The sequence below is a fragment of the Antechinus flavipes genome, chromosome 2, assembly GCF_016432865.1.
Source record: "Antechinus flavipes isolate AdamAnt ecotype Samford, QLD, Australia chromosome 2, AdamAnt_v2, whole genome shotgun sequence".
Taxonomy (NCBI): domain Eukaryota; kingdom Metazoa; phylum Chordata; class Mammalia; order Dasyuromorphia; family Dasyuridae; genus Antechinus; species Antechinus flavipes.
The window spans coordinates 514,355,629-514,371,409 of record NC_067399.1 but is presented as its reverse complement, the minus strand read 5'-3'; the positions used below and the strand labels follow the sequence as shown (position 1 = coordinate 514,371,409).

The 15,781-nt window shown below is 36.3% G+C and overlaps 1 protein-coding gene across 2 annotated transcripts in view; it reads right to left on the bottom strand.

The window, feature by feature from the left end:
• The window catches only part of RNF212B (ring finger protein 212B), a 68,308-nt gene that overhangs the window by 20,324 nt on the left and 32,203 nt on the right, over positions 1-15,781 (bottom strand). The window contains exons 4-9 of one of the 2 annotated variants that reach the window (XM_051980480.1): positions 6,060-6,175; positions 3,306-3,366; positions 1,595-1,623; positions 1,055-1,101; positions 705-747; positions 457-517 (exon numbers count right to left, since the gene is read on the bottom strand). In XM_051980480.1, coding sequence (XP_051836440.1) covers positions 457-517; positions 705-747; positions 1,055-1,101; positions 1,595-1,623; positions 3,306-3,366; positions 6,060-6,175 — 357 coding nt within the window. Of the gene's footprint in view, positions 1-456; positions 518-704; positions 1,624-3,305; positions 3,367-6,059; positions 6,176-15,781 lie in introns of both variants that reach the window. The other variant, XR_007951002.1, reaches the window with a different exon arrangement.

Genomic DNA, 15,781 nt, shown 5'->3' with positions numbered 1-15,781 from the left:
CTTACTCAGAATATTTGATAAGGATAAAAGATCTTATGTTTTAGAATATCAGAATGCCTCTCCCCATCCCAAGCTATCAGAATATCAGAAGTCTTATTAAGATGCCTCTCCGCATCTCTGAAGTGCCTCCTCCCATTATGTAGAATGTCCATCTCCGGAGGCTCACCCCACCCTGTCAGAATCCCACTCCAGCTCTCAGCAACCCGACTCCGCCCCTGCCTCCCTCTGTCCCTTGCTTCTGAGCCACGTGTATCTATGTCTTTGAGAACTCACATTGTTGGCTGGATTCATGGAGGTGATAGTCTCATTCAGCCCTGGGACCAAATCATGGATCCATTTGGTCCCAATAAATCTCTCCCTTTTAAATAAATTATTAAATACTCTCTAATCTCTATCTTGCCTCTGTTTCTCTGGCATTACACCACTATTCAGGGAGAGAAAATGAAGATCACTTACTTGACCAAAGCAACCAAAGTGAGACACTCTGTATGGAATGGATTCCAAGGAAGAAGATCGACTGAAAAAGGATAAAGGAAGTAATATTAACCTTTTCTGTAGCTGGGACGTAGCATATCACACACACACACACACACACACACACACACACCCTTATCTTTTTAATTTAAACCCATTCTTTTGGATCCTTTTACTCCCCCTCTCATCCTTTAATAATATTAAGCTGAGCCTAGTTGCCCTCAGCTTACCTGACCACCTGGTCACTGTGCTGGGAACTGGGTCGTGAAGTAACTGAAAGAAAAGCAACTATGGAGAGGTTGCAATCATGTATGCTCCTGTCCTTTGCTTTCTTGTCTGGTTTGTGGACTTTATATGAAATAGTCCTAGCTGTGTGCCTATGTGAGATATATCTCTCAATATCCTTTTCTTTTTCACTTACATATCAAATGTATGAATCCTAAGTGTGGCTTTTTAGATGAATCTGCCTTTCTCTTGGAGAAATCTAACTGTACTTAGAATGCTATTCAACTTGAAAATGGACTTGGAAAATAGGTTTATTTACCTCACCTGTCTGGGGAAGTAACAATCTGCTATCTACCTGATTGTGACGGGGAAGTGATGCCTACTGGCCGGGGTATGGTAGACCTGCAGGGAAAAAAAAATAGGAGAGAGAGATAGAGAGCAAGGAATTGCTGTTTCTCCACACAATAAAAATAAATGATCCAGAGGACTACATAAAATAGAGCAGATAAAGAACAGGGGCTTTCCTGGCTACAAACTGTTCAGTAGTTAAGAGATATTCTCATGTAATTGCCTAAGTGTCAAAAGATGCAAGACAAATTTCTTTTCTCCAAGTGAGATCCCCTCTCTCTTCAACTACCTAGGTAAGATATAACAATTTCCCTGCTATTTATATGGAAGAAAATGCAAACACATCACAGATTTCTTAGATGTTTCATCCCAGGTTTCTTACTTTTCACCACTACATTTGTATCCAAACATTCCCTCCCAGAGGATTAAAACAGGAAATCATCATCTTCCCATTATTTGCTTTTCTTAACATGTGCATGAGTCATTAGGAAGCAATAAAGAATATAAATTTCAAAGGAAAGCAAGTATATGTCTTTGTGGAACTGACCTGTTTCCTTGGCATCGGCTAGGAGATTCCTGAAAGGAAGAATTTAGAGATGAGGAAGGTTTTATTTAGATCATGACTCTTCATCCAGTGGATTCGGATCTACCAGAAAATTTCTTAAATATTTGTGGATATATATGTACATATACATACACATATGTATGTATATATGTGTATATATAAATGTACATATATATGTGTGTGTGTATATATATCACCTGGATTTTCTCCTACATTATTTTCCTCCTCCCTTCCCTTTAAACAAAGAAGTTTAAAAAAAAAAAAAAAAGGAAAAGAGAAAAAAAATTCTATAATAAAGGCTATATCCATTTTTAAAAAAAGTAATCTAAAAAAAAGAAGAAAAAAGAAATTATTCAGTAGGTGGATGGATAGCAGAAGAATGAAATAAATGCCTATAAAAATAAATTTAAAGGGGAAGAAAAGAAGTCAATTAACACATTTTTTAAAAATACTAATGCTATATGCAATGTTCCACACCTGAGGACTATAGTTCCCTCTCCTTCTCCCCCAACAACCAGTGTAAAGAAGCAGATTGAAGTGTTACTTTTCCTTTATAATATTACAACATTCATTTTTTACTGTTTTGTGGTCTATTTATCTATCTACCTATATTGCTACAGACATGTATATTATCTTCCTGATTCTGCTTTACTTCATGTCAGTTCATGTAATTCTCTCTATTCTTCTCTGTATTTCTCAGAGTCATGGTTTCTTATAGCACAGTGATATTTCATTGCATACATGTACTATAATCTGTTCAGCCATTCACCAATCAATGGGTATCTACATCCAGTTCATTATTATCATACAAAGTTCTGCTTTAACTATTTTGGTGTATAGGAAGCCTTTTTCTTTTTCTCTTCTTTCTTTCTCTTCTTTTCTTTTTTCTTTCTTTCTTTCTTTCTTTTTTGTATGTCTAGCTGTGGGACATGGGATATTTTAACTATTTTACTTGTATAACTCCAAATCTACCCGAAGATCTTAAAGCCTTACCTGGTAAGAGCACCAAGTCAAGGGCCAATGATTTCTCATTGATTTGCCAGAATTATCAAGAAAAGTACCTTCCTTTCCACCCCTCCCAGGAATTTAGACATCAGAATTTATTTTAATTCCCCATCCACTTCTAGTTTCCTTGGGACTTTGTCAGTACCCCTTCTCTGTTTAGGTACTTGACTGCCATGATCTTTCCCTCCTTCTCCCTTCCTCTTTCCACTGATCTATAAGCCTCATCAAAAAAGAAAGATATTTCCTCCCAACAAAAATTTCCTCCCAACTGCGGAAAACTAACAAAGGTTAAAAAAATGGGTAAAGGTTCCATTTAGACATAGTTGACATGAATGGGGTACTAGCTTGGGAGTTAGGAGGCCTTAGATCCAGTTTCAGATTACTAATAAATTGTATGATTTTGAGAAAGTCTTTGCTAATCTGGGTTGCTTCATCTGCAAAATTAAGAAGTTGGAAGGGATTCTTCCTTTCAATGCTAAAAATTATTTTATTCCCAGGGAGAAAAAAAATTATAAGGTAAACTATAAGGATACACTCAATAAGAAAAGGAAACTCTAAGGAAGCAGATGAGAGAAAAGAAAGGTCTTGACCTCTCTTTTAGGTTGCTTAATTGAAATCCTATAACTATGTAAAGAATCCAACCATGGGGCAAGAAAAGCTGAAAGGAAAGTTGGTGGGTTTCACTCACCTTCAGGATGGCCAGGAATTTCTTCAGCTCCCCATTTTCCTTCCTTAGCACTACTAGCTCCCTAAGATGGTAATATTCAGCTTTAAGGGACAGTGAAATGGAAATCTGAATATGTATATCCCTTTGATTAAGATCTCCCTTGACCAACCCACTAAGCAGAAGAGAGGGGTGAACAGTAAATGATGATTATTAATATTCAATAGTATTTATTGAGAGTCCTGTAGATATACAGTAGTACACTATATGCGCAGATGATCTTTTTTTAGTTCCATGAGTAATCAGTTAGACAATTATAGTAAGATCAGGGAGATGATATAGATGGCCACTTACCTGTTATGTTCTTTAAATACTTTATTATTTCTTATTTTAATGCATTTCTGCCATTTCCCAAGGAAACTACCACCCCTTCATCCTAGCATCCTCTCTCATAGACAAAAAATTACAATTAAGTAAACTATATTGACATTGATGATGATAGCATATACCTCATTGTGCACCTATTGTCTCCCTTCTATAAAGGCAGGGAAGTATATTTGCTCACTGGATTCTGAAGTCAACACTGATTATGGCATTGATATGATTTCTAATAAGTTTTTATTGCCATTTTTCTTTACATTATACATCATTATGTATATTTTTCTTGGTTCTGCTTTACTCTATATCATTTCATGCATATTTTCCCGTTCATTTTTTATTCATTTCTTATGACACAATAATTTTTTTCCTATAGAACAGGTTTTTCAGCTATTCTCCAGTTTGCAGGCATCCACTGCATAGAAGAGGTTACTGAGATCCAGAGAAGATAAATGACTTGCTCAATATGACAGAAGTAATAAGTGGCAAGATCAAAGAAAGACGGAAAGCCAATCAATAAATATTTATTAAACAACCACTATTTGAAGCCAGATCATCTGACTTCAAAGCCAGTGCTTTTTGTACTATACCATCCCACCTCATTAAAACTGTTTCGGGGGGGGGGGGGGTTGCTACTACAAAAATGTTGCTATAAATAATTTACATGGAATTTTTCCATATATACCACTACTCAGTGCCTATTACTTTCACTCTACTTCAGCCATATACCACCTTACTCCCTGCCACTTATTCTTCAAGCCTTGTTGTTCCACAAATAAGACACCACATCTCTCAGCTCTAAGCATTTTCTCTGTCCCTCATACCTAGAATGCCTTCCTTCCTTATCTCTCCCTACTGGCTTCCCTAGCTTCCTTTCAGTCCCATCTTCTTTTACAAGGATCCATTACCAATCCTTCCATTCTAGGACTTTTCTTCCTCTAATTTTTTTTTGTCCTGTATGTAGTTTGTTTGTATTTGTTTGCTTGTTGTTTCCCCCATTAGACTAGGGTTATTTGGGAGCAGAGATTGACTTTGCCTCTTTTTGTTCCCTCAGTGCTTATAGCACAATGCCTGGTAAATAATGGATACTTAATCAATATTTATTGACTGGCTTTTCTTCTGCCTTTGAGCTCTGCCACTTATTACTTATGATCTTGGACAAGTCAGTTCGTTGAACCTGTTTCCTTATTTGAAAAGTGAGAGTTAGACTCCAGAGTCCCTGATGTCCCTTCTAGCTTCAGGTCTATCATCCCAATATCAACTTGGGGCATATACCCAGAAATGTTATCTCTGAGTCAAAGGGCATAAATAGAATCATTGTTCTTTTAGCATTGTTCCAAAATGTTTTCCAGAATGGCTAGCCAGATTCACAATTCCATCAATACTTTTTAACAGTACTCTAACATTGATTATTTCAGTATCTTATCATCAATTTGCTGAGTGTAAGGTAAAATCTCAGAGTTTCCTTAATTTATCTTTCTCTTATTTTAGTGATATAGAGTATTTGTAAAATATGGTTCTTGATCACATATTTCTTCTGAAAACTATTCATAGCCTTTGACCACTGCTCTTTTGGGGAATGGTTTTTGATTTTTATACAGGTATAACAGAATCCATTCTCTCTATATATTGGAAATCAGACTTTTATCAAAAATTTGTTGCAAAGTGTTTCCCCAATAGCTTCTTTTTGTATTCTAATTTCATTTATTTTGTTCATAAAACTGCTTTGTTTCACTATGAGTTCTCCTCAAAATCATGTATCTAAGAGTTACCTTCTTCCCTTCTCCTTTATTTTTATATGACTTTTTTATGTTAGAGGCACATCTATTTGGAAATTGTTTTGGTATATACTGCAAGACACTTATTTAAAGCTAATTTCTAACAAATTGCTTTCTAGTTACCAAGAGTTCCTGTTGATTAACAAATTCTTCATCAAGTAATTTCTGATCTTGAATTTATCAAGCATCGGGTTAGAGTTATCAATTACTCCTATGTCTTGCTTATCTAATGCACGTTATAAATTCATGAACCTTTTCCCACTCAGTTGTTATAGTATTCCCTTACCCATTAATGCTTAAAATTCCACCATTAGATTTTTTTTTAGATTAAAGTTTTAGTCTCTGTTTAATCTCCATAAAATGTAAAAATGACTGGGAAAAGAGACTATTATCAAAAATTTATAAGTGTAAAAGAGTTCATATCCTTTTAGGAAGTATAAGTTTTGGTATTGGAGAGTAAGGAGAACTAAAGGAAAGGAGACACTGAGGAAGAAAAGTATAGAAGCTGTGAGCTGAAAGTAATAAAGATTCTTTGCCTACTTCACAATTATCCTAAGTACCAACCTTGGTAATGAAAATAATTGCTCTAAAAGAAATTGGGGATCTGGGAAGCATCACTTACTTGTCCTGACTGGCCACTGTTCGTTGGGCCTCCTGCATGGCGGCTTCTGACTTAGAAAGTCTGTGTTTATAAAAGGTGATAAGCAGATCTGTCTGTTTTTTCTGGAAACTCCAAACCTGCTAGGGATAAAAGGCCCTAGTTAGGTTCCAATATAACAATTATCTTAACAGCTCACCAAATCTTTATATTCAATATCTGATAATTAAGAGACCCACAAACTAGAACTAGGTTGAGATAAAACATGACACCATTTACTTTCAGGTTGCTGAGGCCAAATATTGGTGCAGCTGAATTAGTCTGATGAAAATCTAATCATATGATCTAAGAAGGCTATATGTAGCAATAATGATCTTCTAATAACCCCAACACCACTGTAAGGATACATAAGGGATACAAAATTGGTTTCTCATTTTGTTTGGTCCTCTGTAAGAGACCTTAAGTCTCTTCCTAGTTCGATCCATCCTCTATTTAGGTCTCAAGTTGCTTTTCCTTTTTTTTTTTTTTTTTTTTAATTTAATAATAACTTTATATTGACAGAATCCATGCCAGGGTAATTTTTTTACAACATTATCCCTTGCACTCGTTTCTGTTCCGGTTTTTCCCCTCCCTCCCTCCACCCCCTCCCCTAGATGGCAAGCAGTCCTATATATGTTAGATATGTTGCAGTATATCCTAGATACAATATATGTTTGCAGAACCAAACAGTTCTCTTGTTGCACAGGGAGAATTGGATTCAGAAGGTAAAAATAACCCGGGAAGAAAAACAAAGATGCAGATAGTTCACATTAGTTTCCCAGTGTTTTTTCTTTGGATGTAGCTGCTTCTGTCCATCATTTATCAACTGAAACTCAGGTCTCTTTGTCAAAGAAATCCACTTCCATCAGAATATGTCCTCATACAATATCATTGTCGAAGTGTATAATGATCTCCTGGTTCTGCTCATTTCACTTAGCATCAGTTCATGTAAGTCTCTCCAAGCCTCTCTGTATTCATCCTGCTGGTCATTTCTTACAGAACAAGAATATTCCATAACATTCACATACCACAATTTACCCAGCCATTCTCCAATTGATGGGCATCCATTCAATTTCCAGTTTCTAGCCACTACAAGCAGGGCTGCCATAAACATTTTGGCACATACAGGGTCCCTTTCCCTTCTTTAGTATTTCTTTGGGATATAAGCCCAATAGAAACACTGCTGGATCAAAGGGTATGCACAATTTGATAACTTTTGGGGCATAATTCTAGATTGCTCTCCAGAATGGTTGGATTTGTTCACAACTCCACCAACAATGCATGTCCCAGTTTTCCTGCATCCCCTCCAACATTCATCATTATTTTTTCCTGTCATCTTAGCCAATCTGACAGGTGTGTAGTGGTATCTCAGAGTTGTCTTAACTTGCATTTCTCTGGTCAATAATGATTTGGAACACTCTTTCATATGAGTGGTAATGGTTTCAATTTCATCATCTGAAAATTGTCTGTTCATATCCTTTGACCATTTATCAATTGTAGAATGGCTTGATTTCTTATAAATTTGAGTCAGTTCTCTCTCTCTCTCTCTCTCTCTCTCTCTCTCTCTCTATATATATATATATATATATATATATATATATATATATTATATATATATATATAATATATATATATATATTAATAACTTTTTATTGATAGAACGCATGCCAGGGTAATTTTTTACAGCATTATCCCTTGCATTCACTTCTGTTCTGATTTTTCCCTTCCCTCCCTCCACCCCTTCCCCCAGATGGCAAGCAGTCCTTTACATGTTGAATGGGTTACAGTATATCCTGGATACAATATATGTGTGCAGAACCGAACAGTTTTCTTTTTGCACAGGGAAAATTGAATTCAGAAGGTATAAATAACCCGGGAAGAAAAACAAAAATGCAAGCAGTTTATATTCATTTCCCAGTGTTCTTTCTTTGGGTGTAGCTGCTTCTGTCCATCTTTGATCAATTAAGGCTCTCTTTATCAAAGAGATCCACTTCCATCAGAATACATCCTCAAACAGTATCGTTGTTGAGGTATATAATGATCTCCTGGTTCTGCTCATTTCACTTAGCATCAGTTCATGTAAGTCTCGCCAGTCCTCTCTATATTCATCCTGCTGGTCATTCCTTACAGAACAATAATATTCCATAACATTCATATACCACAATTTACTCAACCATTCTCCAACTGATGGACATCCTTTCATTTTCCAACTTCTAGCCACTACAAACAGGGCTGCCACAAACATTTTGGCACATACAGGTCCCTTTCCTTTCTTTAGTATCTCTTTGGGGTATAAGCCCAGTAGAAACACTGCTGGATCAAAGGGTATGCACAGTTTGATAACTTTTTGAGCATAGTTCCAAATTGCTCTCCAGAATGGCTGGATGTGTTCACAGTTCTACCAACAATGTATCAGTGTCCCTGTTTTCCCACATCCCCTCCAACATTCCCCATTATCTTTCCCTGTCATTCTAGCCAATCTGACAGGTATGTAGTGGTATCTCAGAGTTGTCTTAATTTGCATTTCTCTGATTAATAATGATTTGGAGCATATTTTCATATGTCTATAAATAGTTTCAATTTCTTCATCTGAGAATTGTCTGTTCATATCCTTTGACCATTTATCAATTGGAGAATGGTTTGATTTCTTATAAATTAGAGTCAATTCTCTATATATTTTGGAAATGAGGTCTTTATCAGAACCTTTAACTGTGAAGATGTTTTCGCAGGTTGTTGCTTCCCTTCTAATCTTGTTTGCATTAGTTCTGTTTGTACAAAGGCTTTTTAATTTGATGTAATCAAAATTTTCTATTTTGTGATCAGTAATGGTCTCTAGTTCATCTTTGGTCACAAATTTCTTTCTCTTCCACAAGTCTGAGATAAACTATCCTATGTTCCTCTAATTTATTTATAATCTCATTCTTTATGCCTAGGTCATAGACCCATTTTGATCTTATCTTGGTATATGGTGTTAAGTGTGGGTCCATGCCTAATTTCTGCCATACTAATTTCCAGTTATCCCAGCAGTTTTTATCAAATAATGAATTCTTATCCCAAAAGTTAGGATCTTTGGGTTTGTCAAACACTAGATTGCTATAGTTGACTATTCTGTCTTGTGAACCTAACCTTTTCCACTGATCAACTAATCTATTTCTTAGCCAATATCAAATGGTTTTGGTGACTGCTGCTTTATAATATAATTTTAGATCAGGTGCAGCTAGGCCGCCTTCATTTGATTTTTTTTTTCATTAATTCCCTTGAGATTCTCGACTTTTTATTGTTCCATATGAATTTTGTTGTTATTTTTTCTAGATCATTAAAGTATTTTCTTGGAAGTCTAATTGGTATAGCACTAAATAAATAGATTAGTTTAGGGAGTATTGTCATCTTTATTATATTCGCTCGGCCTATCCAAGAGCACTTAATATTTTTCCAATTATTTAAGTCTGACTTTATTTGTGTGGAAACTTTTTTGTAATTTTGCTCAAATAATTTCTGACTTTCCTTTGGTAAATAGATTCCCAAATATTTTATGCTATCAACAGTTATTCTGAATGGAATTTCTCTTTGTATCTCTTGCTGTTGGATTTTGTTGGAGATGTATAAAAATGCTGAGGATTTATGGGGATTTATTTTGTATCCAGCTACTTTGCTAAAATTATGAATTATTTCTAATAGCCTTTTTAGTAGAATCTCTGGGGTTCTCTAGATATGCCATCATATCATCTGCAAAGAGTGATAGTTTGGTTTCCTCATTGCCTACTCTAATTCCTTTAATATCTTTCTCAACTCTTATTGCAGAGGCAAGTGTTTCTAATATGATATTGAATAATAATGGTGATAGTGGGCAACCTTGCTTCACTCCAGATCTTACTGGGAAAGGTTCCAGTTTTTCCCCATTGCATATGATGTTTATTGATGGTTTTAAATATATGCTCCTGACTATTTTAAGGAAAAATCCATTTATTCCTATGCTCTCAAGTGTTTTTATTAGGAATGGATGTTGGATTCTATCAAATGCTTTTTCTGCGTCTATTGAGATGATCATATGGTTTTTGTTTGGTTGGTTATTGATATAGTCAATTATGCTAATAGTTTTCCTAATATAGAACCAGCCCTGCATTCCTGGTATAAATCCTACTTGGTCATAGTGTATTATTCTGGGGATGATTTTCTGTAATCTTTTTGCTAATATTTTATTTAAGATTTTAGCATCATTGTTGGTGGAGTTGTGAACGAATCCAACCATTCTGGAGAGCAATCTGGAATTATGCCCAAAAAAATTATCAAATTGTGCATACCCTTTGATCCAGCAGTGTTTCTATTGGGCTTATATCCCAAAGAAATACTAAAGAAGGGAAAGGGACCTGTATGTGCCAAAATGTTTGTAGCAGCCCTGTCTGTAGTGGCTAGAAACTGGAAAATGAATGGATGCCCATCAATTGGAGAATGGCTAGGTAAATTGTGGTATATGAATGTTATGGAATATTATTGTTCTGTAAGAAATGACCAGCAGGATGAATACAGAGAGGACTGGCGAGACTTACATGAACTGATGCTAAGTGAAATGAGCAGAACCAGGAGATCATTATACACTTCGACAACGATATTGTATGAGGACATATTTTGATGGAAGTGGATTTCTTTGACAAAGAGACCTGAGTTTCAATTGATAAATGACGGACAAAAGCAGCTACACCCAAAGAAAGAACACTGGGAAACGAATGTGAACTATCTGCATTTTTGTTTTTCTTCCCGGTTTATTTATACCTTCTGAATCCAATTCTCCCTATGCAACAAGAGAACTGTTCGGTTCTGCAAACATATATTGTATCTAGGATATACTGCAACATATCCAACATATAAAGGACTGCTTGCCATCTAGGGGAGGGGGTGGAGGGAGGGAGGGAAAAAAAAATCGGAACAGAAACGAGTGTCAATATAAAGTAATTATTAAATAAAAATTAAAAAAAAAAGATTTTAGCATCAATATTCATTAGGGAGATTGGTCTATAATTTTCTCTCTCTGTTTTCAGCCTACCTGGTTTAGGTATCAGTACCATGTCTGTATCATAAAAGGAGTTTGGTAGGACTCCTTCAATCCCTATTTTTTCAAATAGTTTATTTAGCATTGGAGTTAATTGTTCTTTAAATGTTTGATAGAATTCACATGTAAATCCATCTGGTCCTGGGGATTTTTTCTTAGGGAGTTGATTGATAGTTTGTTCTATTTCTTTTTCTGAGATGGGACTGTTTAGGATATTTACTTCTTCCTGTTAGTTTGGGCAAGCTATATTTTTGGAGGTATTCTTCTATTTCATTTAAGTTGTCGAATTTATTGGCATAAATTTGGGCAAAGTAACTCCTAATTATTGCTCTAATTTCCTCTTTGTTAGTGGCGAGTTCTCCTTTTTCATTTTTAAGACTGACAATTTGACTTCCGGCCAAGATGGCGGAGAGGAAATACACTGCTGTGTAACCTCCGTGTTTTTCTCTCACTATTCATTTCATTTCATGCCTCTGAATTAATGCTCGACTGAAAAAAAACATACAATTACTTACCAAGAGAAACCATCCTTGAGACTCGTCAAGAAAGGTCTGTTTTTGCACGAGGGCGGGACGGTATTTGGAAGCAGTCTGCGGGCAGCAGCTGCAGCGAGAGCACAGATAGCAGCTCAGAACCGGGTAGAGTGGAGAGGGGGCGGGGCGCGATCGCAGCCCTCTCTGCGGGGAGAGCTTTGCTACAGGATAATTTGCTCCGGCAGCGAGTCAGCAGCCCAGCAGAGAAGCTAAAAACACCGGGGGTGAAGAATACAACCCCAAACAGCTGGAGTCTCTCAGGACCTGGCCACCCCTCCCCCACAGTGTCTCAGCCCGCTCGGATCTCAGAGCACTCGGATTTCAGGGCGCAGGCGCCATAGCACAGTAGGACACGTGCCTCACGAATACCCTGCCCCTCCCCCAAAGAAAGCAGCCTCCATTCAAGGGGTTTTTTTCCTTCTGTTTCTTTGATAGTTTCTCTTTGATAAATAGACAGAATGAGCAAGAAACTGAAAAAGAATTTAACCCTGGACAGCTTTTATACAGATAAAGAGCAGACTCCAAATCCTGAGGAGACTAAAAACAAACAGTCCCCAGGTGAATCCCCAAAGGAGGAGATCATATGTTCCTCAGCACAGATGAATCTCATGGAGGAAATTAAAAAGGCTCTCACAAGGGAGCTAGAAGAAAAATGGGAAAAGGAGAGGGAGGCTCTGCAAAAGGGGAAGGAGGCTTGGCAAAAGGAGAAGGAGGCTTTGCAAAAGGAGAGGGAGACTTGGCAAAAGGAGAGGGAGGCTCTGCATAAGGAGAGGGAGGCTTGGCAAAAGAGCCTGGAGAAGTCAGTTAAAGAGAGAGTGGATAAAGAAACCAAATCCTTGAAAAATAGGATTGGTGAACTGGAAAACAAAATTAGCGAAATGGAAAAAAATTCCACAGAACAAAAGAACTCAATTGGACAATTAGAAAAAGATCTTAAAAAAGTGAGTGAAGAAAATACCTCACTGAAAATCAGGGTCGAACAATTGGAATGGAATGACTCGAGGAGACAAGAAGAATCAGTCAAGCAAATCCAAAAAAATCAAACAATGGAAAAGAATGTGAAATACCTTCTGGGGAAGACAACAGACCTGGAAAACAGATCCAGGAGAGACAACCTGAGAATCATCGGACTTCCAGAAAAGTATGATGAAAAAAAGAGCCTGGACACTATTTTCCAGGAAATTATCAAAGAGAACTGCCCAGAAGTCATAGAAACAGAAGGTAAAATAGACATTGAAAGAATTCATCGATCCCCTACTGAAAGGGATCCTAAAATCAAAACACCAAGGAATATAGTGGCCAAATGCCAGAACCCTCAGGCAAAGGAAAAAATACTGCAAGCGGCTAGAAAAACCAATTCAAGTATCAAGGAGCCACAATAAGGATCACCCAGGATCTGGCAGCATCCACATTAAAGGATCGAAGGGCCTGGAATATGATATTCCGAAAGGCTAAGGAACTTGGTATGCAACCAAAAATAACTTACCCAGCGAGATTGAGCATCTTTTTCCAGGGAAGAAGATGGACATTCAACGAAATAAGCGAATTTCATCTATTTCTGATGAAAAAGCCAGAACTTAACAAAAAATTTGATCTACAAGCACAGAACTCAAGAGAAATCTAAAAAGGTAAAGATTAATCTTGGGAACTATATTTCGGCTATAAAGATGTATAAAGAATACATGTATACCTTGTTCTAGAAACTAGATGTGGAAAGGACATTGTACCAGAAAAAAAGGGAAAGTGGGGGTACTACATTTCATGAAGAGGCAAAGAAAACCTAGTATATCTGAGAGAAAGAATGGAGAGGGATGAATATAGGTGATTTTTTTGGAAAGCACTTGATAAACAGAAAAGTAAGAGTGTACTGCCATTATTATTTTCGAGTACAAATCAAAAATAAAAGTGAAACAGTGTGACCAATAAAAAAAAATAAAATAAAATAAAATAAAATAAAATAAATAAAAAATAAATAAAAAAATAAAAAAAAGACTGACAATTTGATTTTCCTCTTTCCTTTTTTAATCAGATTTATTAAGGGTTTGTCTATTTTGTTGGTTTTTTCATAGAACTAACTCTTAGTTTTATTAATTAATTCAATAGTTTTTTACTTTCAATTTTATTGATCTCTCCTTTTATTTTTAGAATTTCAAGTTTAGTGTTTGACTGGGGGTTTTTAATTTGTTCCTTTTCTAGCATTTTTAGTTGCAAGCCCAATTCATTGACCTTCTCTTTCTCTGTTTTATACAAATAGGCCTCTAGAGATATGAAATTTCCCCTTATTACCGCTTTGGCTGCATCCCATACATTTTGGTATGATGTCTCATTATTATCGTTTTCTTGGGTGAAGTTATTAATTATGTCTATGATTTGCTGTTTCATCCAATCATTCTTTAGTATGAGATTATTTAGTTTCCAATTATTTTTTGGTCTACTTTCCCCTGGCTTTTTACTGAATGTAATTTTCATTGCATCGTGGTCTGAAAAGGATGCATTTACTATTTCTGCCTTACTGCATTTGAGTTTGAGGTTTTTATGTTCTAATATGAACATATTTTTATGTTCAGTTTTTGTATAGGTTCCATGAACTGCTGAAAAGAAAATGTACTCCTTTCTGTCTCCGTTACATTTTCTCCAGAGATCTATCATATCTAATTTTTCTAGTATTCTATTTACCTCTTTGACTTCTTTCTTATTTATTTTGTGGTTTGATTTATCTAATTCTGAGAGTGCAAGGTTGAGATCTCCCACTATTATAGTTTTGCTGTCTATTTCTTCCTGCAGCTCTCTTAATTTCTCTTTTAAGAATTTAGATGCTACACCACTTGGTGCATATATGTTTAATACTGATATCCAAGCTACCCTTTAGCAAGATATAGTGCCCTTCCTTATCTCTTTTAATAAGATCAATTTTTGCTTTAGCTTGATCTGAGATCAGGATGGCTACCCCTGCTTTTTTGACTTCACCTGAAGCATAGTAGATTTTGCTCCAACCTTTTACCTTTAACCTGCATGTATCTCCCCGCTTCCGGTGTGTTTCCTGTAAACAACATATTGTAGGATTCTGGCTTTTAATCCATTCTGCTAACCGCTTCCTCTTTATAGAGGAGTTTACCCTGTTCACATTTATGGTTAAAATGACTAATTCTGTATTACTTGCCATCTTGTTAACCCCTGTTTATGCTTTTCTCCCTTCTTTCCCCTTTACCCCCCTTCCCAGTATTAAGCTTGTGAGCACCACTTGCTTCTCACAGCCCTCCCTTTTTAGTATTCCTCCCCCCGCCTTAGAGTTCCTCCCCCTATCTAACCCCTTTCCCTCCCAGTTTCCGTATTCCCTTCCACTTAGCTTATTCCTTCTCTTTTCACTTTTCCCTTCTCACTTTTCAATGAGGTGGGAGAAGTTTCACCATAAATTGAATATGTCTAAAATTTTTCTCTTAAAGCCAATTCTGAAGGCAGTAAGATGCCCACTATATTCATCCCCCTCCATTCTTTCTCTCAGATATAATAGGTTTCCTTTGCGTCTTCATGAGATGTAGTGCCCCCACATTACCCTTTTTCTGGTACAATGTCCTTTTCACATCTAGTTTCTAGAACAAGGTATACATGTATTCTTTACACATATTTATAGCCGAAATATAGTTCCCAAGATTAATCTTTACCTTTTTAGATTTCTCTTGAGTTCTATATTTGTAGATCAAACTTTTTGTTAAGTTCTGACTTTTTCATCAAAAATAGGTGAAATTCGCTTACTTCGTTGAATGTCCATCTTCTTCCTTGGAAAAAGATGCTCATTCTAGCTGGGTAAGTTATTTTTGGTTGCATACCAAGTTCTTTAGCCTTTCGGAATATCATATTCCAGGCCCTTCGATCCTTTAATGTGGATGCTGCCAGATCCTGGGTGATCCTTATTGTGGCTCCTCTATATTTGAATTGGGTTTTTCTAGCCGCTTGCAATATTTTTTCCTTCGTCTGAGGGTTCTGGCATTTGGCCACTATATTTCTTGGAGTTTTGATTTTAGGATCCCTTTCAGTAGGTGATCAATGAATTCTTTCAATGTCTATTTTACCCTCTGTTTCTATGACTTCTGGGCAGTTCTCTTTGATAATTTCCTGGAAAATAGTGT